The 23,959-nt window shown below is 43.7% G+C and overlaps 1 protein-coding gene across 1 annotated transcript; it reads left to right on the top strand.

The window, feature by feature from the left end:
- The first annotated feature begins 10,405 nt into the window (after positions 1-10,405).
- Positions 10,406-14,195, top strand: BSX (brain specific homeobox). Its single transcript, XM_032427929.1, has 3 exons — positions 10,406-10,667; positions 12,706-12,902; positions 13,956-14,195. Exons 1-3 carry the CDS (start codon positions 10,406-10,408, stop codon positions 14,193-14,195), a joined length of 699 nt encoding a protein of 232 aa, XP_032283820.1.
- Positions 14,196-23,959: the final 9,764 nt, after the last annotated feature.

Here is a 23,959-nt window from a genome sequence, read left to right as displayed (position 1 = left end):
CTGGGTTTCAATCCCTCTTTTGCCATTTACCAGATGTGTGGCCTGGTAAGTCTAAGTCCACTCTCTGAGCTTCGGTTTCTTTTTTTTTTTTTCCTTATCTATTTATTTATTTGAGAGAGAGAGCATGAACAGGAGGAGCAGAGGGAGAGGGAGAGAGAATCCCAAGCAGACTTCCTGCTGAGAGTGGAGCCCCATGTGGGGCTCAGTCTCACAACCCTGACATCATGACCTGAGCTGAAATCAAGAGTCTGACACTTAACCGACTACACCACCTGGACGCCCCTGAGCTTCAGTTTCTTGAAATAGTAAACTAAAGTAATTATTTTTACTTTGTCGTATAGATTAGATAGACTATATTAAAACACATAATACGATACCTATCACCGATTAAGTGCTAGAACCTATTACCTTTTTTTTAAAAAAAGATTTTATTTATTTGAGAGAGAGAGAGAGTGAGTGAGCACAAGCAGGGAGAGGGGCAGAGAGAGAAGCGGGCTCCCCGCTGAGCAGAGAGCCCAATGCAGGACTCCATCCCAGGACCCCAAGATCATGTCTTGAGCCAAAGGCAGACGCTTAACTGACTGAGCCACCCAGGCATCCCTAGAAGCTATTACCCTTAATAGTAATTAACATTTTCCTCTTGCTGGACAGTTTTTAAAGCTCTTTTGCATATTTTCCTCACAAAATAGTCCCTACAATAGGTCTCTGAGGTAGATGATATTATCACCACTTTGCAGATAGAATAACTAAGGCTCTAAAGGGTTAAGTAACCTAAAAACAAGAGTATTATCCTTACATCATTTGCAGGAGAATCACTTGGGGCTCTCTAATATGCCATGAATAGGAGTGTAAATTGATACGCCCTTTCTGGAGTACAGTTCAGCAAAGCCAGTCAAAACTACAAACTTGATCCAGCAGTTCATTGTCTGAGAATGCCCATGTGTAAAATAATATATGTATATAGTTATTTATTGCATGTATTTAGTACAGCATTGTTTGTAATAACAAAAGATTGAAAGCATCCTAAATATCTTAGGAAATCATCCTAGATACCATAGAAGGAAGCTCGTTAAATAATCATGGTATGCCCATACATGTTACAGTGTGCAACCAAAAAAAGTTAAGTAAAAAATCAAGGTGTAAAAGAGTAGGTAGTGTGCTGCCCTTTGCCCTTTTTATAAAAAGAGGGGGAAAGAATGTGTATGTGTATATATACATACATATATACATATACACATCCTATATATATATATATATATATATACACACACACACATACATATTTCACCTACACATTTATTTTATTCACAGATATATTTATTCACATATACGTGTGTATATGTGTGTGTGTATATATATCATCTATATGCTTAAGATACCTCTGAAAGGATACTTAGAAAGCAGTAACACTGATTGGCTCCAAAGGGAGAATTGGCTAAGAGAGGGAAACAGGAGATGTTTCACTTCATAAACATTTTCTGATTTTTGACCTGTGAATTATCTGAATATATTGCCTATAAAGCAATTCTTAGTTTAGCTGGAAAACAGAACAGAAGTGGCCATGACAAGAGATAAAACACGTCAACGTAGTAGTTAGCTTATTCCAAAAGCGCAGTGAGTGGTATGTCTGCCAATTAAGTACTGCGGAGAGGAGTGGTTTTCTGAGGGAGAGGGACTGAACTGGATCTAGATTTGGATGGAAATTATCTCTGTGCATGGGGACTGAGAAGGATGATCCTTCCAGAAAGACAGATGAAAGCGATTTTTAATAATTGAGTTTGGTGAGGCTAAGACCTCAGAGTGCAAAGTGGAGGTTCTGTTCTAGTTTGGTTTGAAGAGACTTCCTCAAATTCACCAGTCCCTATTTCTTCCCCCCACCCAAACACATGGTGGTTTTTAAGAAAGCGTTTGGTAGGGTTGCCTTGGTGGCTCAGTTGGTTAAGTATCCGACTCTTGATTTTGACTCAGTTCATGATCTCAGGGTCACAAGCTCGAGACCCTTGTCAGGCTCTGCACTGGGCATGGAGCCTGCTTAAGATTCTCTCTTTCCCTCTCCCTCTGCCCCTACGCCTACCCCACTAGCATGTGCTCACGTACTCTCTCTCTCTCAAAAAATAAATAAATAAAATAAAAAAGCATATGGTATCACCACACCATCTTGAGGAGCTGCTTGCCTTTCAGCCAAGAGGGAGGGATCTGGTAACCAGGACTAAATTATTCTTTTACCTGGCAACTGTCAAATAATACTGCAACCAATCATGGAAGTATCTTCATGTCAATTTTGGGAGAGTCCACTCTGCATTGGAAAGTATTAAGATACAGTAGATAAAATTAAATCCTTGGCTTAAAAGTGGAAGCAAGATATATACACATGAGAAAAGGCCTCCAAATGCATACTCACCTTTTTGTAAGGTACATGTTCAATAAATGTTTGCAGATAAAAACTGAATAAATCGCAGAGCTCTTGGCTTTACTGTCTCCCAATATTATTTTCTATCCTAACTACAGTTAAGCCTATATCATCTTCATGATGTTTTCCTAATTACGTAAAATAAACAGAGAAGCTCTTGTTTGATCTTTTTGTTTTGCATGTTTTGGGTTACATATAGTGTGTGTGTGTGTGTGTGTGTGCGCGCGTATGTGTGTGTGTATCTGAAGCAGACATATACTTTTCTTTGTTCCCTGCACTTCTCTACCCTATGTCTCCAAACCACCTCATACAGAGCCTAGCAAAGGTAGGATACCTGGTAAACAATAAATGCTCTTTGCCTGATTGTTTTCTTCTGGTCGAGGACGAGGAGAACCAGACTTGGTGTTGATCTTAAAGTATTTTCTAGTTTAATGTTTTTGAACTCTGACTAGGGAAAAGTGAGATGATGTCATCTTTCTTCAAACCAACTTCATATCTTCTAGAACTAAATAAATATTCCCCACTTGTTCTGATTTGTACCCAGGAGAGCACTACCTCGTACCATCCCCTTCTTCCCAATACATTCTTTTTTTTTCTTGGCAAGAAACTCTTCCTGGGATTATATAACCTGCTTTTATAAAACAAGACGGTGTTGGATTTATTAATCATCCATGTCCATGATGGCCCTAGGGTTCCAGTACTGATCTTGTGGGCTTGCTTGTATCGGTTTGTCGGGTCACCAGCACCCACGCACCAGCACCAGTAGTCGGAGCACTTACTGAGATTTAGCTGTGTGCCAGGCACTGGGCAAAATGCTTTACGTATATTATTTTTTTAAAATTGAGATAAAATTGACATATAACATTGAGTATGTTTAGTGTATATACATTATCTTAATTACTTCCCCAAACTGTCCTATGAGGTAGGGCTTAGAGGGGTTAAATAAAATTCCCAAGGTCATACAGCGAGCGTGCAATGGTGATAGAGCCAGATTCTAACCTCTGTCTGCTTGACTCCAAGCCCTGTTCTATTCACCACTGGTAACATGTCCTGCCCTCTTCACCTTGAAGTGATGATGCTAAGTGTGTGTGTGTGTGTGTGTGTGTATTCATTTTCCAAAGTTAAAACCTTGAAACATTCTTTCTGGTATTTTAGGTTCTATTTATTGCAGGTAATGGTATGAATTTGTAAATCGTCCAAGGAGAAGAACTGGGGAGATTGGCTCTTAAATCAAGGGCTATAGTTTCAGGTTTTACTCCAGATGAGAAATAAGCAGCATCTATTATTGCTTTACTTGTTTATTTTCTAAAGATAATGCAACGAATAGACTATGGACTCTGGGGTCAGATAAATCTGAGTTCAAATCCTGACGTACAAAGCTCAGTGATTTTGAGTTCCTGATTCTACCTAAGTGATCCTCCGTGTCTTTATATATGTAAACAAGAAGAGATGTAATGTTCAAGTAAGAAGACAGCTCAAAGTACACGATGTATAATATAAATATCCCATATATTAATGATGTTGTCTTACTGTAGCTGATCTTTCATTAGGCTTATTTTTAGTATTATGATTAGCCTCTTTAAATTGTTTAATAGCCATTTATATTTTCTTTTTTGTGAACTGTTTCTTCCTATCTTTTGCCAATTTTTAAATTGTCTTCTTGGTCTTTTTTCCTTATTGATTTGTAGGAACTTTTTTAAAAAAAGATTTATTTATTTGAGAGAGAGGGAGCAAGCATGGGGGGTAGGGGCAGAGGGAGAGAGAGAAGCAGACTCCCTGCTGAGCAGGGAGCCTGACATGGGGCTCTATCCCAGGACCCTGGGATCATGACCTGAGCCAAGCAAATGCTTAACTGACTGAGCCATCCAGGCTTCCCTAGGAACTTTTTATATATAACAAATTGTCTCTACGTCTGGGATATGAATGACAAATACTTTCTATCAGTTTTATTGTTTGTCTTTTTCCTTTGCTTTTGATAATTTTTGGCATGTGGAATTTTAAAAAGTTTAATACAGTTAATTTTATCAGTGTTTTCTTCTTTGGTTTCCAGGCTTTTATGTTATACATAGACTTCTTATTTTCAGTTTATTTAAGAAAACCTCTCCAATATTTTTTACTCCTTCCTTTTAAGATTATCTACCATCTTGGTCATTATTAAGACAAATTCAATATTATCCTCTTATAGTTCAAACATTTGTAGCTTCCATTTCTTTTGGTCCACTATCTTGATTGCATTAACAATGAAAGTTAGAAGGACAAAAATCAATTTGGCTTCATAAACAGTATTCTGAAGCAAAATATAACTGATCCATCATTTTAACAAAAATATACCAAATATTTAGTTCCATGCACAAAGTCCTCTTGGGAAATGTTTACAAGCTCATTTCTATACCTCATAATAGAATTTGAAAAGGTTTTACAATCTCTAACATCAGAAATTCACAGTTCTTAATGGCAGCATTTTATGCCCCATTATTTTCAAAGCTATGCATACTAATTTGGTATTATTCTTTGAAGTACATTGTATCAATAGGTGCCAAATTTTATTTTATTTTATTTGTTTAAAGATTTTATTTATTTATTAGAGAGAGAGCGCGAGAGAGCAGGGGGAGCTGCAGGCAGAGGTAGAAGCAGACTCCCCACTGAGCAAGGAGTCCGATTTGGGACTTGATCCCAGGACCCTGGGATCATGACCTGAGCCGAAGGCAGATGCTTAACCAACTGAGCCACCCAGGCGTCCTAGTAGGTGCCAAATTTTAAATCGGAAAGTAGAATTTGGATGGTTTAGGATGGAAGAAAAGGATATTTAAAAGACATTTTTGTTAGCCTATTGGTTTTTCTCTGGTAATATATTTGGCTACTGTTTTGGGACTTGATAAGGAAAATGGTGGGATCGTTCTCATTCCACTATATACCTTTTAGAGGATGAAGAAATGATATATGATCTCTCAGATCTCATACCTTTAATTCCCTGCTCTGGGTCTTTCTATCACTTTATGAAGCATGTTTTAAATTGAGATGCCAAAAGCAGCATAGAAAACTTTGACAGGGCATCTGGGTGGCTCAGTTGGTTAAGCATCTGCCCTCAGCTCAGGTCATGATCCCAGGGTCTTGGGATCGAGCCCTGCTTTGGGCTCCATGCTTGGCTCCTTGGCTTCATGCTTGGCTCTGTGCTCAGTGGGGGGGTGAGGTGGGGGTCCGTCTGCTTCTCCCTCTCCCTCTTCCTCTGCCCCTCCCCCCCCACTCGTGCTCTCTCTCTCTCTCAAATAACTAAATAAAATCTTAAAAAAAAGGAAGAAAACTTTGAGAAAGAAATGAAAGTTTTGATCCTACAGATTGACATCATCCTGAATGAGCAAACAGGATGGATTTAGTGGTCCTTATGTTAGGAATACAGTGATTTGGATATCCTATCCTTGAATGTGTTCTTATGTGAGTTTACATCCTAATTTCTGGTGTAAAAGCATTATTTGAAGATGCATTTGCAGGAAGCATTCAGTGACTCCTGTTCTTTCTCTAGACATGTCATCCACTTTGATAGTGCTTAAAATAAAGTACTCAGGTAGAAAGTAACTTGAAACAGACAGCAAGCAATATAATACAGCATGTTATGAGTAAAGTATGTTACTCAGATCCTTCTAAAATACATTTCTTCCCTTATTTTGAAGGCCATGGCATAGGCACCATGGCTAATGGAACCAGTCTCTTCCTTTGATCATCAATAGAGTTATCTTTTTGGGAAACCAAGTCCCAGCTCAGATGACAGTTTTAGATGAGGCTGACGTGAAGGAGAGAAGGACTGTTCAATTATTTGCTCCCTGAAAAACATGTGTTTTCTCTCTTGGAATTCATAAATCTTCAGTTGAGACCATAGCAGGAGTACTACCAGATCTTGAGGGTTGGGTGGGGGGAAATACATTTGATCTTTATTCTTTTTTGCTCAGGGCAGTGTGCAGGATTTTGTTTTATGTGTCAGCCTAGCATACAGCTCCAGCCTGCTGGTTCTAGGTGACAGATTTTAGTCAAATGAGAATCAACAATAAATGTAGTGTGAGTACATTTATTTAAACTCCTAAAGCTTGGAGGAAGCTTGGGAAGGTGTGTGGTGAATAGCCTGGCATATAGTAGGTGCTCAATGAATGCTCACAATAATTGAATATAATGCATGGTTAAAAGGCAAGCATAAGAAAGTACTAAGCTGGCTTCAGCAACTGCTTTCCATTTTCTGTGTATGCCTGTTTACACTGGAACGGGGTAAAAGGGATTATGGCATTTAACTAGCCATAGGTTGCCCCTTAGGTAACCAATAGCCATACGTGGCCATTGAGCACTTGGAATATGGCTAGTATAAATTGAGATGTGCAGTAAAGATATAGTACACACTGGATTTTGAAGAATTAGTATTAAAAAAAGAATACAAATACAAAGAAAGCTCATTAATATATTTATATTGATTAGATGTTGAATATTTTTGGCATATTGGGGCTAAATGAAATACATTAATTTTTCACCTGTTTCTTCCTATGTTTTAATTTGTGACTAATAGAAAATTTAAAATTACCTATGTGGCTCACATTATTGGACAGTGCTGGTCTATACTTTAGAGATAATCCAGGCAATGAAACATCTCTGCTTTTAAGGGGCAAATGGTTTTACAACCTATCTCAAAAAATATAACTTTGACCCATTGCAGGAGTTGGCCCTGAAGGGGTGGGGCCAGGTGGCAGGGAAGGCCTGCAGGCTCTGGAATGCCTCTTCCTCCTCCCATAGGACAGACCAGAATTGAACCTTAGGAGGAGGCTGGACATCTTTGGGGACCTCCTTCACTCCAACGCAGAAGTAGGATGGGCCATGTAGGGGCCTTGAGGGGAGGGTAGAGAATGGGCTCTGGTAACCCGAGTGTTTCTCCACAGTTCTGCACAGTAACCCCACCACGGCAGAGAAACTTGTCAGCTTTCTTGACTTTTCCATTTCCCAGAGGGTGTGGGCCATAATAACTCTAGGAGGAGTCTGAGGCTAGGACCCAACAGGCACTTCTCTAGGACAAGACCTGCCTATTCACAGCCCCAGCTGTGATTATTTGAGCATCCTGGAACAAGGGGTTCTCTCTCCTGGAAAAGGGTGGCAACTGAGGAATCCCTGTCTCCGCCTCCACTTCCGATCCCCTGGTCCCACCTCCGCGTCCCTAGGGGACTGCGTTGGTGTGGGCAGTTGGCTCTCTCAGCCCCCGAGCTTTGTCTCCCTTGGTTGCAGAAAGGGGAATGGGAAGAGGAAGGAAAAGTCCTACAGTCCTCGAGGTCCTCCTCCTTTCCATAATTATCCAGTTTTCTCCCTCCCTCTCTTACTTCTTAGGTTCCTGCTGGGGCCGTGGCAAAGGCAATATAACTGGATTCCCGAGGGAAATGCCTTTAAGTCTCCCTCGGTGGCGCTCAGCTCTGGGCTCTGGAAATCGAGTCCCAGTGAGAGCCAAACTAGAAAAAGGGGAGCGTCTCCTCCAGGGACCAGGACCTGAAGAGACAGCCTTAACTTTGGAGGCGAGCAGGGAGTTGAGTGCAGCGTCTGTGAAATAAGGGGGAAGGTAAGAACCAAGCAGGCGGTCTACCCTTTCCCTCCCCTTCTCTGGATCCCAAGAATGCTCTGGTACATGTGTAAGACAAAATTCTGAGAAAGGGCTTGCAGTGCCTTGGCTCAAAGTTAACAGTCACCCAAAGACATTTTTTTACTGCCCCTGCTCCCAAAAGGACATTCAATAATCTCTTTAATTTCTGCCTGGGAAACAGAAATAGTTTCAGCTCTGGAATGAGGTTGAAATCCCATCCCCAAGGCTGGGTGCAAATCTATACCCACAGTCTGTGTAGGGACTGAGTGTAGGGAGCGCGCAGGCACAGCTAGGCTCTTTACTGAGGCCAAAGGCTGGTTGTATACCCTCCACGCCCTCAGTAGCCCCTCAGCCCTTAGGGTCTTAGGGGACAGGACAGCTTGCCTTTCACTGGCTGGGTAAGCTCCCACTGAGAGGGAAGTGGGCATCGGTAAGTGGACCGTCACCCCCAGCGCCACTTCACGAGTCCCCTTGGTTTCAGTTTCCCTCTAGCCCTGCAGGAGATCAATAGAGCGGGCTAAAGAGGGAGGGAATGACTCCTGAAAGTCCACTCTTTTCCCTCTCTGTGGCTGCCTGCTCTCGGGTTTTCAGTCCTTAATCATTATAATCAGTTAAAAAAAAAAAAAAGCACAGTTCAGACTCCCCGACAAAGTGTTCTGACTTCATTTAGATGCCTGCTTGCCAAGATCTTACTTTAAAGTTACTTCCTCCCTTTTTCCCCCTTCCTCGTACTCTCCTCATCTATTTATCATTTACCAGTTCATCCGTATGGAATACGACGCTCCCACTTCCTGGTGCACTGTAGTTTGGGGCCTAATTGATTCTGGTAATTAATTTGTTCTACCTGCTAGATCAGATGGAAATCCTACCCGTGCGCCCAAGGATTAGCACTTGGCTTTCTAACACCTCCTCTAATTATCTAATAGCATGGGTTGTGAGGACTCAGTCTCTATTAAAACACTTTTACTATTAGCAGTAGTGATTGGAATTGTGATGACGACTAGATTTCAACAAATTAGAGCTTAAAAATGGGGAGATGGAAGAGAAGTGGCTTCTTTAATTTCCCTGAGTTTAACATCAATAATTAGAGCAATTTTCAGAGATGCGAGCTGAAATTACCCCTGCTGTGCTGTAGATGATCACCTTAATTTTAGCAAATTGACTCCAGGGAAATAAATGTGACAGATTAGAAAGAGACAAACAGGAAAAAAAAAAAAAAAAAAAACAACCAAAACAAAAGATTGGAAGGGAGGGAAATGAAAAGGAAGTCTGGGAAAGAACAGGAGACAAAAATCTAGTACAATTAGTTTGGTGGGTTAGGGTTGAAGGCGGTAGTATGGCAGAAATAGGAAGCTGTGTGAGTGGAATGAAGAAGTAAAGGAGATGGAGGCTGGCATTAAGAAGTAGCTCTGGACATACACAGACCAAATTACTTCCTAATGTAGATATAACTTTCCTTATAACTGAGGGAAAGAGTGTTATGATCATCAACATTTTATTTATTTACCTCAACAGTCCTTCTGTGCCTCAGCCAGCAACTGAAGTTGGGTGTAGCAGATATGGACCTTCTCCTCACTTCTCCCCTTCTCCATCCCGCTACCATGTCTCTAAACTTGGAAAACCCAGCCCCAAATGCCAAAATAAATGCCTTATCCCTATTGCTTTGGGACCCTTTAAATGCTTTTTGCTCTCTAAAGAGGAGTCTGTCGAATGACAGAGACTTTTTTCTTTTTAACTTTCTTTTAAAATGCCTGAGAGAGGGGCGACTGGGTGGCTCAGTCATTAAGCGTCTGCCTTCGGCTCGGGTCATGATCCCAGAGTCCTGGGATAGAGCCCCGCATCGGGCTCCCTGCTCAGCGGGAAGCCTGCTTCTCCCTCTCCCACTCCTCCTGCCTATGTTCCCTCTCTCGCTGTGTCTCTGTCAAATAAATAAACAAAATCTTTAAAAAAAATGTCTGAGAGAAAAAAGAAAGAAAAAGGAAAAAAGAAAAACAAACAAACAAACAAACTCAAATTGAGGTTGAAAAACCAACCTCATAGGAGCAACAACCCGGTCCGCTCCGCTCCGCTCTCCCGGGGCCTGGCCATCGTGTTCAGCACCGCGGACAGCTCCCCGCCCCGCCCCGAGCCCACCGCACCCTCCCCTCCGCCGCTGGCAGCCTTGCCATTGGCTCTCCCAGCTCCCCTCTTGAAGCTGCCAATTCTACACATAGACCCAACCTACCCAGGAGCTTGTCTTCTCGCCTCTCCAGCGCCCGGGGTAGCCCAGGCCCAGAAGAGAGCCGCGGGGTTTCTGAGCCTCGGAGGGTGGTTGTTGGCACTCTACCAGGCTTGCTGAGACGCTGCCTGCGCACTTCGTCCCCGGCCCTCGCCCTGTGACAGACGCTTGGCTCAAGATGAATCTCAACTTCACCGCCCCTCTACACCCTGCGTCTTCTCAGAGGCCCACGTCCTTCTTCATTGAGGACATCCTGCTGCACAAGCCCAAGCCGCTAAGGGAGATGGCCCCTGACCACTTCGCCAGCTCTCTGGCCTCGCGGGTGCCTCTGCTAGACTATGGCTACCCCCTCATGCCCACACCCACCCTCCTGGCTCCTCATCCCCATCACCCTCTGCATAAGGGAGACCACCACCACCCTTATTTCCTCACCACCTCGGGTAAGTAACAGGGGCCTCAAGGTTTGGGGAGCGAGAGAGCAGGTCTTCCAGCACAGACCCTAAGCCTGTGATAGAGCTGAGGAAAGGCCAGAGCTGGCTCGGCCTGGCTTGGCGGCTTCCTTCCCTAAGTGACAGTGGAACGTTGGGGATATGGCTGAGAACATGCAGAGCTCCCCTGAGGCATGCCAGCCCATGGGGATAAGTCTCGGTCACTCCGCACGCTTTATAAGAGGAAACATTCCTATCCAAGAGGTGGCTGGAGGTTTTGACAATATTCTTGGTGGATAGTGCTCCGTCTCCTTCCTCGTGGTCTTCCTGGTCACTTTGGTCCAGCTCTCAATCTTGATTCTCTGCCTCCCCTCGCTTTAGGGGAGACCCCTGACCACCCCACCCCATGGAGCAGAACTCCACTTTCCAGCTAATTAACTCCAAAGCCTCCAGCGGGTCCAGCTCTCTCCTCTCGGGTGCTGAGCATTCACGGATATACTGCAGGGGTTTAGAAGTGAATGAGGGTTTGAGATATTCTGAGGACTGAAGGTTTGACCTGGCCGGTATAGGGGAGAAAAGGGTAAGGAAAAAAAAAGCGTGGGGGGCCAGGGGACGGACGCTGCTCCTCTTTAACCGTCTGCACTCCCACTGTCTAACTCACAATCTTGGGCTCAGCTGCCCTCTTCTGCCCTGGTTGCTGGTGACGCTGGAGCCCCACGCCAAAGTATTTTGATTTTCTATGAATGACAAAGACTGGGGGCCAACAAAGTGGTTGGGTCAGGGAGATGTAAGGAAATACCCAGATTTTTTTCTGCCGCTCTCTGCAAGGCCATATTCATGCTTTCTTCTTTGGCATTTTCATTCCAGTTGAAATATAATAATTCCTTGAGTCCAGACGCAGAGCGCAGGCGGGAAAACAACCCCATCTCGGCGAGGGCGGGGGAAACACCTGAGACAGTTTGTGAAATGTGTGCTCTGGAATCTAGGACAAAAGCTGAAAGTTTTTGTGAAGCGGTAAAACCCAGATTCTGAGGCATTGGGTTGGCAGGACAATTATAGAAGCTATGTTGAAGGCTGCATCTTGGTATTCGTCTTGGTATTGGCATCACTCCCTGGCCCATGACAGCCTCTTCTGGGCTGCACCCATGTTCCCCACAAATAGCAGTGGCCAAAGCCTGTGATGCCGGAATTGCTTGTTTCCTCCCCCACCCCCACCCCCATTGGCAGAAATTGATGTCTGTGGCAGTTTACTTGGTGTGTCTCAGACACCATAATGCCTGCAGAGGTCAGGAAAGACAAGAGAAGTCTCTCCCTGACCTGGCGGGGGCGGGGGGGGGGGGGTGCGAAGGGCTTCAATCCTTCTGCTTAGGGTCGGAGAGAAAGAATGAGAAAAAGGATGAGGATCACATTAGAGATGGGGTCCCCAGCGGCCCCTGCAACTTATAAGGAACGTGCCAGGCGGGAATTGCCCCTCTGTTCTTGCTTCTGAGCTGCTCCTGATGAGAGAGTTTTGATCTGTTCCCTTTGGCGGCGGGCGGGAGAATGGAGGCAGCTCGGGAAAGAGGTGTTTTTTAGTGAGGTTGGGAAGCAAGGCCACATTCGTGCCTCTACTAGCCCCAGAACTACGCAGGGTGTCGTCAGGGGTATGGAAAAGGGTGGTGGCTGGGCAGAACAGCTACTGGACCAGCCGACGTTTGCAAGAAAACTTCGGGAGGCGCACCAGCGGACTGGCGGACGCTGCGAAGAGTCTTTCCAAGAAGATATTTTCTAAGGCCTCCGATTTAAAATTTTTCTTTTCCGTTTTACTTACTGTTTCTTGTTTGTAGGTCTAGATGACCTGCCGGATAAAGATCTCCAAGCGCTATTCTTGGGATTTTATTTCCCCTGCCCTGCGGTTCCTGGGAGAAGGGCTGGAGAAGCGTTGGGGCGACCAGGGGACTAGCGGAGGCAAGAAGCGGAGGGAGGCGCTGGGGACCGGGGGTAGAGGCTGCGGCGGAGGTGGCTCCCGGGGCATCGCGCTCTACCCACTCGGTGGCTTTTCTCTCTGCAGGGGTGCCGGTGCCGGCGCTGTTCCCGCATCCCCAGCACACCGAGCTGCCGGGGAAGCACTGCCGCCGCCGCAAAGCTCGTACGGTTTTCTCGGACTCGCAGCTTTCCGGCCTGGAGAAGAGATTCGAGATCCAGCGCTACCTGTCCACGCCGGAGCGGGTGGAGCTAGCCACGGCCCTCAGCCTGTCCGAGACGCAGGTGGGCCCGAGAGGGGCAGTTCCTGATCTCCGCTGCTGCTCTTCCCTCCCCCCTTAACTCCTACCGCCTTTGCACCCAGTGCGGAGCTCTTGAGTGGGAGTGACCCCTCTCCCCTTTATTCTAGGCTTCTCCGATGCTCCTTAGTAAAAGTACCGACCCCTCCAACCTCAGGTCAGACTTACCGAAGCGTCCTCTCTCGAGGGAGCTCTGGACAGGGAGGAGAAACTCCTCGGATGATCCTGATGATCACTCCCAGTTTGAGAACGATCAGTTCTCTGCCGCCTCCCCCCCCCCCCATCGGGGCTGTAACCCTGGTCCGACGTAAAATCAGAGACTAGACGGGTTCTTATCCTGAGCGAAGTCCACTCAGGAAAATTGTTTTTCTTATTATTTTAATCTCCCTCACAGACACAAGCCCTCAAATCCATCCTCCCCACTCCCCCACTGTAATGTAAGCGGCCTCCTTATTGCTCTGTCCTGAGAGGAAGAACTGTTTTCACCTTCCAGATCCTGTTCACCTGCAACCTTAAAACTCCTTCCTCCACTTTCTCTTTCTTACATTCTCTGTACCTGGGAGCCCCACTTGCTGTGAAATCGTTAGCCCCCCCCCCCCGAGCGCCCCTGACTTTTCTCTCTAATGAGAACAAGCAAGATTGATTCTCATCTTCCTGTCCAGCAAGACCAGGTGTTTAGATGCCAAAATGGGGAGAACGTAAGTTAAACATAAAGGAGGCTAATGGACGTAGCACTTACTATTAGTGATTAAAATTAATAACAGTATTAGTATTAACTAAGCGCACCATTTTGACCTTTATCGTTATTTTGGACAATTACTTCCAGGAGTCTTAGGATGCTTGATTCTCATTCACCCTAACACGATAACTTGCAAGCAGTTCAGGTGTGATTTAACCCAAGGATGAGACTGTCACAGCTCTTGGATAATTCGTGAATGGGTTGCGGTCCATTTTCCTAACCCCCAGCAATCTTCGCAGATCTTAGTAACTATGGGTCTGAAGGAATGACGTGGTTGTATTTTTTTCCCCCTGAAATCAGGTGAAAACGTGGTTCCAGAACCGGCGGATGAAGCATAAAAAGCAGCTGAGGAAAAGTCAGGATGAGCCCAAAGCGCCAGATGGGCCCGAGAGCCCTGAGGGCAGCCCCCGCGGCCCAGAGGCCGCATCTGCCGAGGCTCGGCTGGGCCTGCCCGCCGGCCCCTTCGTGCTGACCGAGCCCGAGGACGAGGTGGACATTGGGGACGAGGGGGAGCTGGGCCCAGGGCCGCACGTGCTCTGAGCCGCATGGCTGGGGAGGCGGGGAGGACGCGGCCGGGCGGGGCGCGGTTCCCTCCGGGATCCGGAACGCACGGACTCGGGTCCGGGGGCGGGCCTCGGAAATCCGCTCCTGGAAGACAAACAAAACACACCTGTGAACCCTCGAACCCGCGCGGAGCCCCGCGGCTCGGCCCACGCCCTCCTCCCCCTCTCGCCCGCCGGGTCCCTGCCGGGCGAGCGTGCACCTGCGTTAGCTCATTCCCGCGCCGGTGTCTTAAGTGGCGCAAGCTGGACCCTGGGCTCTCGGCTCTCTAACTCCGCCGCGATTGCAGACCCTCCTGGCCCTCTCCTCTCCGCCACCTGCCCCGAGCTCCGTTGTCCAGGCTCCGTGACCTCTCCACCCGGACCCTTTGCCCTTCCTTGGGTAGACCGATTGGCTGCAGGTAAGGGACGGGGAGTGTGGGCTTTCCGCTCTGCGGGGATCCAGGTAGAGCCACAACCAGATGCTTACGACGTCTGTGCCGGACAGACTCGCGCGCTGCTAGCCACTAACCTCCCACTGGGGTTCCCCCACCCCTATCTCTAACTCAGAAACTATGGCGACAACCCCTCCTTAGGGCGGCGCTTCTATCCTCTCCCGTCACTGTTCCCCTCCTGAGCTTCCGGTTCGGCACCCTGGACCCTTAAGCTTGTGGCCCCCGGGAACACCCGCTCTACACGCCCCCCCCCCCAGTCCCCATACTGAGCGGCGCCCACGCGCGGCGAGAAACTTGGGCGGGAAAACCTACCGAGCAGTTTCTGCCTCCAGACCTTGCTGCACCTGTCCCGCAACTCTTACACGTCCCATGGGCTACTGATATTTTAAAGTGAGTGTTCCTTGGGCTGTGTGTGGAAATGCTCATTTTCGTCGCATTTTAGGGAATGCGGAGTTTTAGCGAGATTAAAGCTAAATACGCATCCCCTTCCGGACGTGCACCTGTTTGTGGACTACCGAGGTCGGGGCAAGAGTCTGGCCCAGCGCGTCGCTCTCTCCCTTTCCCCTAGCTCTCCTATTCTCTCCCCGGGCTTGCAGTCTCTTTAGCTAATAAAGGGCTCGCCGCGCAAAACTGGGACCAAACCGAATTTCCGGGAATCGTTTGTTAACGCGTCCTCCTCCGCTCACGCCCCCTTCCCTCCACCCCAGGCAGTGTCCTGTTCTCGAAAAGAGTGAACAGGGCTAATAACCTTTGGTTGACAGATCCCCTCACTCCCAGCCCGATTTTTCCGTTTTTAATCGTTTTATAGTCTTGAGTTCCACCTGTGTGGAAAGTCACCGCAAATGGTATTTTTTGACTCTCAAATACCGAAGGGATAGAGCTCCCTTGATATCTGGAGTTTGAAATTACGCTAACAAATTGTGTGATGACACTACGCACCCAGGATACTTATCCGATATAGCAGCCTGCCAGAGGCGACCTCAGCTTCCGATCTTCCTTTGGCTCTGGTTGTGTATTTAGGTAAGTGAGCCCAGGAAGGCTGGAAAAGAGTGTGTGGCTAAGTGGAGTCCTGACCCTTGGGTTCGAATGATGAATGAGTATTATAGAGACTATGGCCGTGTGAGCTTGGGTTACAGTTAATCTTTTTTGTTTCCTTGTTTTTCTAAAAGAGGATGAATCCTAAATATCCCTCTAGATCTAAGTTCCATGCATGTAGCCATAGGAATTTTTTCTTTTTCTTTCCTTTCCTTCTTTCCTTTTTTTTCCCTACAGGTTTGTTCCAGGAAACATTAACTTAGGCAAAGATAAGTTGTCAGGGTGAGACCTCTATCCAATCAGCATCATTTAGGAGACCAAGCTATTGCTTTAAAAACATAAGCATTGTAGAGCTGTTTGGATTTTCCAAAGTGCTCTTTGTCAATCAAGATCTAGTGAGTCATAGACAACAAAGATTAATTTTCCCTCTCATAGTTAAGGAAATCGAGGGTTGGCAAGATTGAAGGATCCACCTGTGAAATTAGTACTAGCTAAAGTCAAAGGAGGACCAAAAAAAAAATCTTTTGACTCCTTGTTCATTTCTTTGTCCAACACACTGCTTTCTTGTAACAATGCACCGGTTGGCATTTTGCCTCTATCACTTTCTGTGAACACCTCTCCCATTGATTTAGGTTGTGTAGATGTGCTATTAAAAACAAATCTACACTCCGATTTCTCCTTTCTCCCTGTTCAGATAATGACCATACCTTTTTAAGGCAGGAGTTTTGGGCAAGTGCTTTACAATAAGACAAAAGACTTGGTTATGATGATGGTGGTGGTGGTGGTGGGGGAGTGATTTATGAATACTTGGAAGGGAAAGTAGATACTATTACAAGAGGGGAGAATCTCAGATTCTTATACTAGAAAGAAGAGCTACTAAAAGGGAATTTGGGGAGAATCTTTAAAGTCAGTAGAAATGCTGTGTTTTTGGAGGACATTTAAAAAAATTTAAATTGAAGAAGATGTCAGGCTTTATTTTGGCTCTGAGAGAAGCAGATTAGGCACATTTCATGATGTTTTCAAAAGGCAGGTAAATAGGAAACCTTGTTAGTGTAGGCACAACTCCGCCTGATTGGAAGCAGAATGAATCCTGGAGCCCAGGGAACGCCTGTATCTTTGATTCATGAGCATTAAACATGGAAAGATGCTCATTCTGCCATATCAGCGTCCTCCCTTTGTGGCTGTTCCTGGCCAGAGGAAGCGGGAATGGAGGAGCTCGCACCTGCAGCACCAGCCACACTGACTATGGTGCGGTTTTCTCATCAGACCGTATTCCCTGAAATTGATGGCACACAATTCAATAACCAAGTTCTCCTGGTTTTCCTTTTCTTTTTTATACACAGCGGGTTAGTGATGATAGAAGAGGAGAGACCCAATTTAGTTCCAATTTCATGTAGCATGATAGTAGTGTTTAGTTTTTGGCCTTCAATACCGATCAAAGCCAACATAGGCTGAAGAGGTATTTTGTCTGAATTACCTCGGCTTTTGCCTCAATTCAGTTTGACTTGGTTGTAAAGATCGGACAAAGCCACATTCACTGTGATATATTAAAGACCTAGCCTGAGTCTGAAGGGGCAAAAACCTCTTAAAATAGCCAAGGTGGGCACATCATCCTACATGTAATCCCAAATGGAATAAATCGTTTGTTCTGAATTTGTTCTTAATGCTGTTTGCAATGGACTTCATTTCACAGATTCTCAGAAAGGGACTCTTGATACTATTTCTGCTCACATGACGTAAGAACATAAATGGACAATGCACCGTTCTGCCCAGTATTAGCGGATAGTGGCACTAAGAAATAATTGGAATTCATGACACCACTTCAAAAGGTAGAGGACTGGCTCATATCAACATGTTTGATAACTAGAGCTAAAGATCTGTGAAGGCACAGAGCAAGCAGAATGCTTTTTGGTGCTAAGAGAATCGTGCAATAAACATATTGAGTTGAAGCGGTAACTCCCTGGTCTTCTTGAGTTGGGCTCAACATGTGTGGAAATAATGAGCTAAGGAAATATTTTACACTTATGTTGTGTTCTTGGCATCACATTTTATAGAGGCTGTTGACAAGCTAAAATTCACCCAGTATACAAGAACCTGGATAGTAAAAGATATGGAAAACACAAAGGAGTGTGAACTTTTTAGCTTAGAGAAGCCAAGTATTGGGCAGGGGTGGGAGAGGAGATTTGAACAGTTGCGGGCTACTCAGTATCAGGGGGTATATCTATGCAGCTCTGCTAAAGAAAGCAGAACCAGAACCAATGGGTGGTTCCAGGAAACATTTTGGAACAACGTTTGCATCCCTCTTATAGGCCAGGTAGTGTGCTGTCTATCAATAAGACAAGCTAAGTCCAGAAAGCACTAAGCACCTTTCACTAGAAAAGTTTGAGCAGAAGCTGGAAAGCAAAATACTAGGGGCTAGAAGGCTGTTATGGTTCTTCATTAGTGAGAAGGTGAACCAGTTTTGTTCTTTCTAACCCTTAAGAGCCTAATATCCTATCTTCTTTTTGTAGGAAAGGAACTGTAAATTCCAACTTACTAAAGTTACTTGTCATCTCACTAAGAAGATTTCAGTTCATGTGCTCTAGATAAATATATCCATAACAATAAGAAGAATTAAGAGAAACCAGAAAATGAAAAGGGTATTCTTTTATTCATTAAGGAAGTCTCTTATACCCCATTTGAGAAAGTAAGAAAACAACGTGAAGATCCCTGGAGTTAAGGACAACTAGATAGTCAGGAAGGGATGGTCAGTGTTAGAGACCTTTAACAAAATCTAAGCCCTTCATTTTATGTGAAGAAATTAGGATCCAGGTATAATGAATGCCTTGTCAGTGTTAAATAGACTGTGGCAGAATTCAGACTAGAAGCCAGTTTTCATGATCCTACTTTACCACTAATTCATGCTGTGATAAAAGTGATGGGGGGGGGGGGCTATTGTCCTTGTAGAGGAAAGGATTTTGCATAGTAATTTTGGATGTAAAATTTTAAAATTAGCTGGAAATTATCTAGTAAAATCTTAGATCAATTTATGGAAAAACTTTTGATGAAGAGCAATCTGAAATTTAAATTGGCTTTCTGAAGAGGTACTGAGCCCCTTAGCCCCTTTCATTTGAGCCAAAGTTGAGTAACTACTTGCTGGGATGTTTTTGAAGAGGTTCACACATTGAGTAGGATGAAAAATAAAACTAAAAGTTTTGCCTAATCTTTATAGATAAGGCAACTGAGAGTCTGAGATATTGACTTGCTCAATGTCCTGCAACTGATTAATTTGATGAGTTACGAATTAATACATGTAGAGGTCCAAGGTCATTCCAATAAATATTTAGGAGATAATAAACTTGATAGGATTCTCTTGTTTTCTGTCCATATTCTCTCCATCGTATTTTCTGGTTTTAATTCCCCCTCCCAAAGACATTTCTTTTCAATTTTATTTACTCCTTCCTCTTAGAATTCCCAGTGTGTATACCAGATAACTTTTCCTTCAGGATTTCATTTATAATTCTGTAAGCCTTCTCTTCTTATTCTCTTTACAAAATTGTGTAGCTGCAGCTGGATTTGGCATCCTAGCCACAGGCTAGGAGGCTTGGTTTGGAGACTTAAATTCTAATCTTCCTTTTGCTCAGGATTACGTTACTTCTCTTACTTGGCATCAGAAATATGAGGAGAATGTCCTTTAAGAATGGTGAGGAGAGGGGCACCTGGGTGCCTCAGTTGGTTAAGCGGCTGCCTTCAGCTCAGGTCATGATCCTGGAGTCCCTGGATGGAGTCCCGCATCGGGCTCCCTGCTTGGCAGGGAGTCTGTTTCTCCTGACCCTCCCCCCTCTCTCTCATTCTCTCTCTCTCAAATAAAACCTTAAAAAAAAAATGGTAAGGAGATGTGAGATAAGAGATATAAAAGTATCTACTGTGAGATCTTAGATGAAAAGTGCTCAAGGAAGATAATGAATTACAATAATCTGAACATATCAGGTTGGTTCTTGATCCCACACTTCATAGGACTATGACAGTAACAATGTAGGTAACTAAAAGGTGCGTATTAGTCTTGTGTTCATCACTATCATTATGAGGGGTTATGTCCCTTTCTAAGGAGTTTTTAAAATAACTTCATCTTATTTTCTCTTCATCATTGTCCTACTGTGTGGACTAAGAGAGGGCATGGTAGCCTTGGGTGAAATAGGGCCATATCGGGCCATGAAGTTGCATTGAGGATACTTCATTTAGAATGTTCCTTCTTTCCCTCTTTCCTGTCTTGCCCCCATCATGCCCCAGGGGTTCTGTCCTCCCTGGCAGACATAAATGCTATGTAGGGAGGGAAGGTATATTTCAAATCTATGGGAGCCCTATTAAGAGATTGAGTTGCCTGTTTCCAGTAAAGGATCTAGGGGGGAAATCCAGATTTAAGCTTTTTTTTTTTCCTGAAGCTTTTAAGATTTTTTTTTTTTTTAGTTTAAAAAAGGCACACCTTAGGAATGTATCTCTGCAACAAGAATAAGCAAGAGTTGTTTAAAAATATTGACTAAGATAATTCTTAGGGATTATCTGAATATTTGTAACCTCCATTCTCTCTTTAGCTTCCATTGCTACCAATAATGGAAGTGACGAAATACACTTGCCTATATTCTAGCCAGAAGTTAAATGGCCAAATAGTCCTTATTCTTCCTCAGTGCTTGACTTGGAATGGGAAATAAACTGTAGAAAACAATGAGAATAAGGATAGAAGTGTGGCTCTGTATCCTGAGTTTCAAATGAGAATAATTTACAAGCTAAAGGTAAAAAAACTAATACTTTATGCTGTTCTGCTCTTTTCCCATCTATTTTTTTTAATTCCTGAGCTCTCTCGATTTAATTTTAAAGACTTGAGTTTTTTCATTTACCCATGTACATTGTTTATAGGGTCGAACAGTTCTAGAAGGATTATTTAAAAAAGAAGCAGTCCTCTGACTCCTTCCCTATTCTCTTTACTACAGAGGCAACCGGTTTCCAGTACTGGGTGATTCTTTTTGTGTTTGTCTTCATGTTTCTAAATAATTGCTGAATTGCTGCTTTTTGGTATTTTTGTTTTAGGAATTATCTAGTACTTCATGCTCTAAAAGGTGAAAATTTAGTTGTTTCTTCCCTGTTCCCACCACATATGTGCACCCTCTTCATCTCTTCCTCCATGACAGGGTTTTGGTTAGATCGTTATTATGATATGTATGTCCGACTCTCAGCCCAGCCAGGTAATCAACTCAGATTACTTTTTCCTGTAAGACTTCCTTTTTTCCCCCTTGGAATTAATATTTGTCTTTCTAATTTTTAATGTCCTTGTGACCAGTTTAACTCCAGACTCTTCACCATTTGTCTAGAGCCGACTCCCAAGATACTCTTGTTAAGGTTTCATTTTCCCAAACAAATTCCCAGAGCCTCTGGTCTGCTCCTCTCTGGATTTTATGTCACTGTGTCTCTCTTCCCCTTCATCCTGGGATTCCTTTCAATTTACTTTTGTTTTCTGTATTTTCCTCTTTCTTGGTTTACCCTCTCCTTTTGGGGGAACACCGTCTCCTATAGTTTCCTGATTGGTGTGTGAAAGGTAAATGTTTTGAGCTCATCCTTCTCTAAAAAATATCTTTATTCTAGTCACATGCTTTATTAGTATTTTGGCTAAGTATAGAATTCAAAGTTGGAAATTATTTTGGAATACTTTTGAATAATTTAAAAAACATCATTCGATTTATTGGCTTCCAATTGCTGTTGTGAGGGTCTAAAGCCATTTTGATTCTTGATTCTTTGTGTATCCTGTTTAATTTATTTATTTGCTTTCCTTTTTGGAAGCTTGTAGGATACTCTTTGTAACCAATGGACTGAAATTTTACAGTTGTGTGCCTTGGTTGAGGTCTGTTTGCACCCATTGTTCTGGATGCTCAGTAGGCTCTTTCAGTCTGAAAAGTCCTTTCAGTTATGGGAAGTTTTCTTGAATTAATTCTTCAAGGATTTCTATTCATTGTGTTCTTTATGGAACTCATATTATTTGGATTTTTTTTTTGCCTCCTAGATTTATCTTCTAGATTCTTTTTCTCTTCCATTTTCTCTATTTTATCTTTTTGCTCTACTTCCTAGGGAAAATTCCTCAACGTTCTAACCTTTAACTTTTTTAAGTTCTGCTATTATATTTCTAACTTCCAAGATCTCTTTTAATTTCCTTCTCCTCTTCCTTTCTAGTGGGTTTCCTCAGTGATATCTTCAGATATGTAGATATCCTCTGTTGTTTGCTCATGTTTATGAGCAAAGAAAAGGCTGATAGGAAGTTATGATATGTGGTGTGTGTGGGGGGGGGTACTTTAGACTGTGAGCTTTCCCCTATGATAACATGGTTGAGTTCTTCAGTTAGAGACCCTCTAAAGTCAGAATTTTTAAGGCTTTTATTTTAGGCTGCTCAGATTCTCCAGAGAAGGATTTTTCAAACTCCTGCTTGTAGGATGAGACCCAGTGTTCTGGGAGCCATGTGGCAGATCAGAGGTCTCTGAGTTTAGAACACACATGTTCACTATTGACTCCACTTTCTGTATTGTGCCTCCCAACAGAGCCACTTGTCCCTAGTCCAGAGATACTGTTCTACCCTCTGCAGAGGGGAGAGCAATCTTTTTGGGTGTAGCAAAGGGGCAGTTGTCCTTCATTTAGCCCCCCTCAGTCCCTTACACCCCTACTTTCAGAGGTAATTGACATCATCCATTCCTGAGCATTTTGGATATTCTGGAATGTAAATCAGATTGATTCGTGGGTCTCCCGTTTGCTAGGTTAGAATTTTTTTTTAACTTTTATCTGCTTTCCTACTTTTATTATTATTGTCTCTCCTCCTGTTCTTATGTTTATGCCTTCTAAAAACCCTTTACTGTGATTTTAGTGTGGGCTTGCCAAGGGAGTGAAGTCAGTGTAAGTGTGTTCATGTGTTTAGTCTAACATATTTACCCACAAGTCTCATAATCTGAATTTAATGTTATTTAATTCTGGCCTTTACAGTGAGTGATGGAGGTGTTGATCTTTTACCGTGATGTTTCTTTTATGCAACTGCATTTGTTGAGGTTCAGGAGAATTGCATTATCATTAGAACAGATTGAAAGTCTGATTTTATTGCAAAAATACATAATAGCCCTTCCTTCTTGTCTCCTATTCAGTGATGCCGTACCAATGGCATGGAATCTACCAGTCCGAGGGCATTGAAGTTAGAGTTAGTCCTTAAGAATCTTGGTCTGTGAAAGGTCCAAATAGTTTTACAGGATATTCTTAGAAATTTCAAGGTGAGGGAATTTATTGTTTCATTTTCCTTAGTGTCAGATTAATTGAAAACCTAGGTCCCTAATTCTCTGAGTCGAGAAACAGGATAAACAGAAAGCAAGACAGGACTACACACACGCGCACACGCACGAGGCCCTGAAGAGAATGAGGCAAACAGGACAGGGAGAATTGGAAGGTGATCAATTAAGACATTAAGTGTTTTGTGACACATGGACGCATCTGCATTTTGCCCCGATAACAAGGCCATCAGCTCATTTTCAGAGGGCTGCCGCCTTCCTCAGTTCAATCCTCAGATCAAAGCAAAACTGTCTGCTTGCATTTTCCAATCAGAATGGGGATGCTAATTTATCCTCCTTAATGTGTGATGGTAAGAGACTCCTTCAATTAACTGAATTCTATAGCCAGCAAAATAAAAGGTATACAAAGAGGCGCAGGCTGGAAGAGCTGAAATTCTCATTAAATCAAAAGGTCCAGTATTCATTACCTTGTGCATCTGAGGCTAAACACTAAATATGGGGATCATCAAAGGAGGTTTAATGGGTTAAATTGAGAATATAATCTAATTAAAATATTAGACATGGCTAAATAGTTCTTTGATATTCATCTAAAGGATTCATTAAAAATAGGTGCTTGAGGTTTGTGTGATTGGAGATTATCAATTTTAAGTAGAGACAACAAATTTGGGGACCTCATCAGCACTGCTTCAGTGTCCCCATTGTGTGGAGGCAAGGTACTGGGAAAGATCTCCCTGCCAGGTGATGGGTTGGAAATACCGGGTAAGGCCACCCAGGCTTCATGACAGTGACTTTGGTAGTTGTCTGGATGGCAAAAAAAGAAAGTGTAAGATTAATTTGGGAGACCCATTTGCCACAGAGGAAAGAGTACGTTTGGGGCCCAAATTATTTAGCTATGTTCTCTACAGAGAGCTATATTGATTTTATTCAATAATATACATATTATGGAATATATATGGATATTGTTATCTACTTCCTTCTATGTAGAC

This window comes from Phoca vitulina, unplaced genomic scaffold (assembly GCF_004348235.1).
Source record: "Phoca vitulina isolate PV1807 unplaced genomic scaffold, GSC_HSeal_1.0 scaffold38, whole genome shotgun sequence".
In the NCBI taxonomy this organism is placed as follows: domain Eukaryota; kingdom Metazoa; phylum Chordata; class Mammalia; order Carnivora; family Phocidae; genus Phoca; species Phoca vitulina.
This window is presented reverse-complemented; position numbering and strand designations above follow the sequence as displayed.

Excerpts from the sequence above, each read along its gene's own strand:
- BSX (XM_032427929.1), top strand. The coding sequence starts at position 10,406 with ATGAATCTCAACTTCACCGCCCCTCTACACCCTGCGTCTTCTCAGAGG. Across the intron at positions 10,668-12,705 it reads TTATTTCCTCACCACCTCGG|GGGTGCCGGTGCCGGCGCTG; the intron begins GTAAGTAACAGG and ends TTCTCTCTGCAG. Across the intron at positions 12,903-13,955 it reads TCAGCCTGTCCGAGACGCAG|GTGAAAACGTGGTTCCAGAA; the intron begins GTGGGCCCGAGA and ends CCCTGAAATCAG.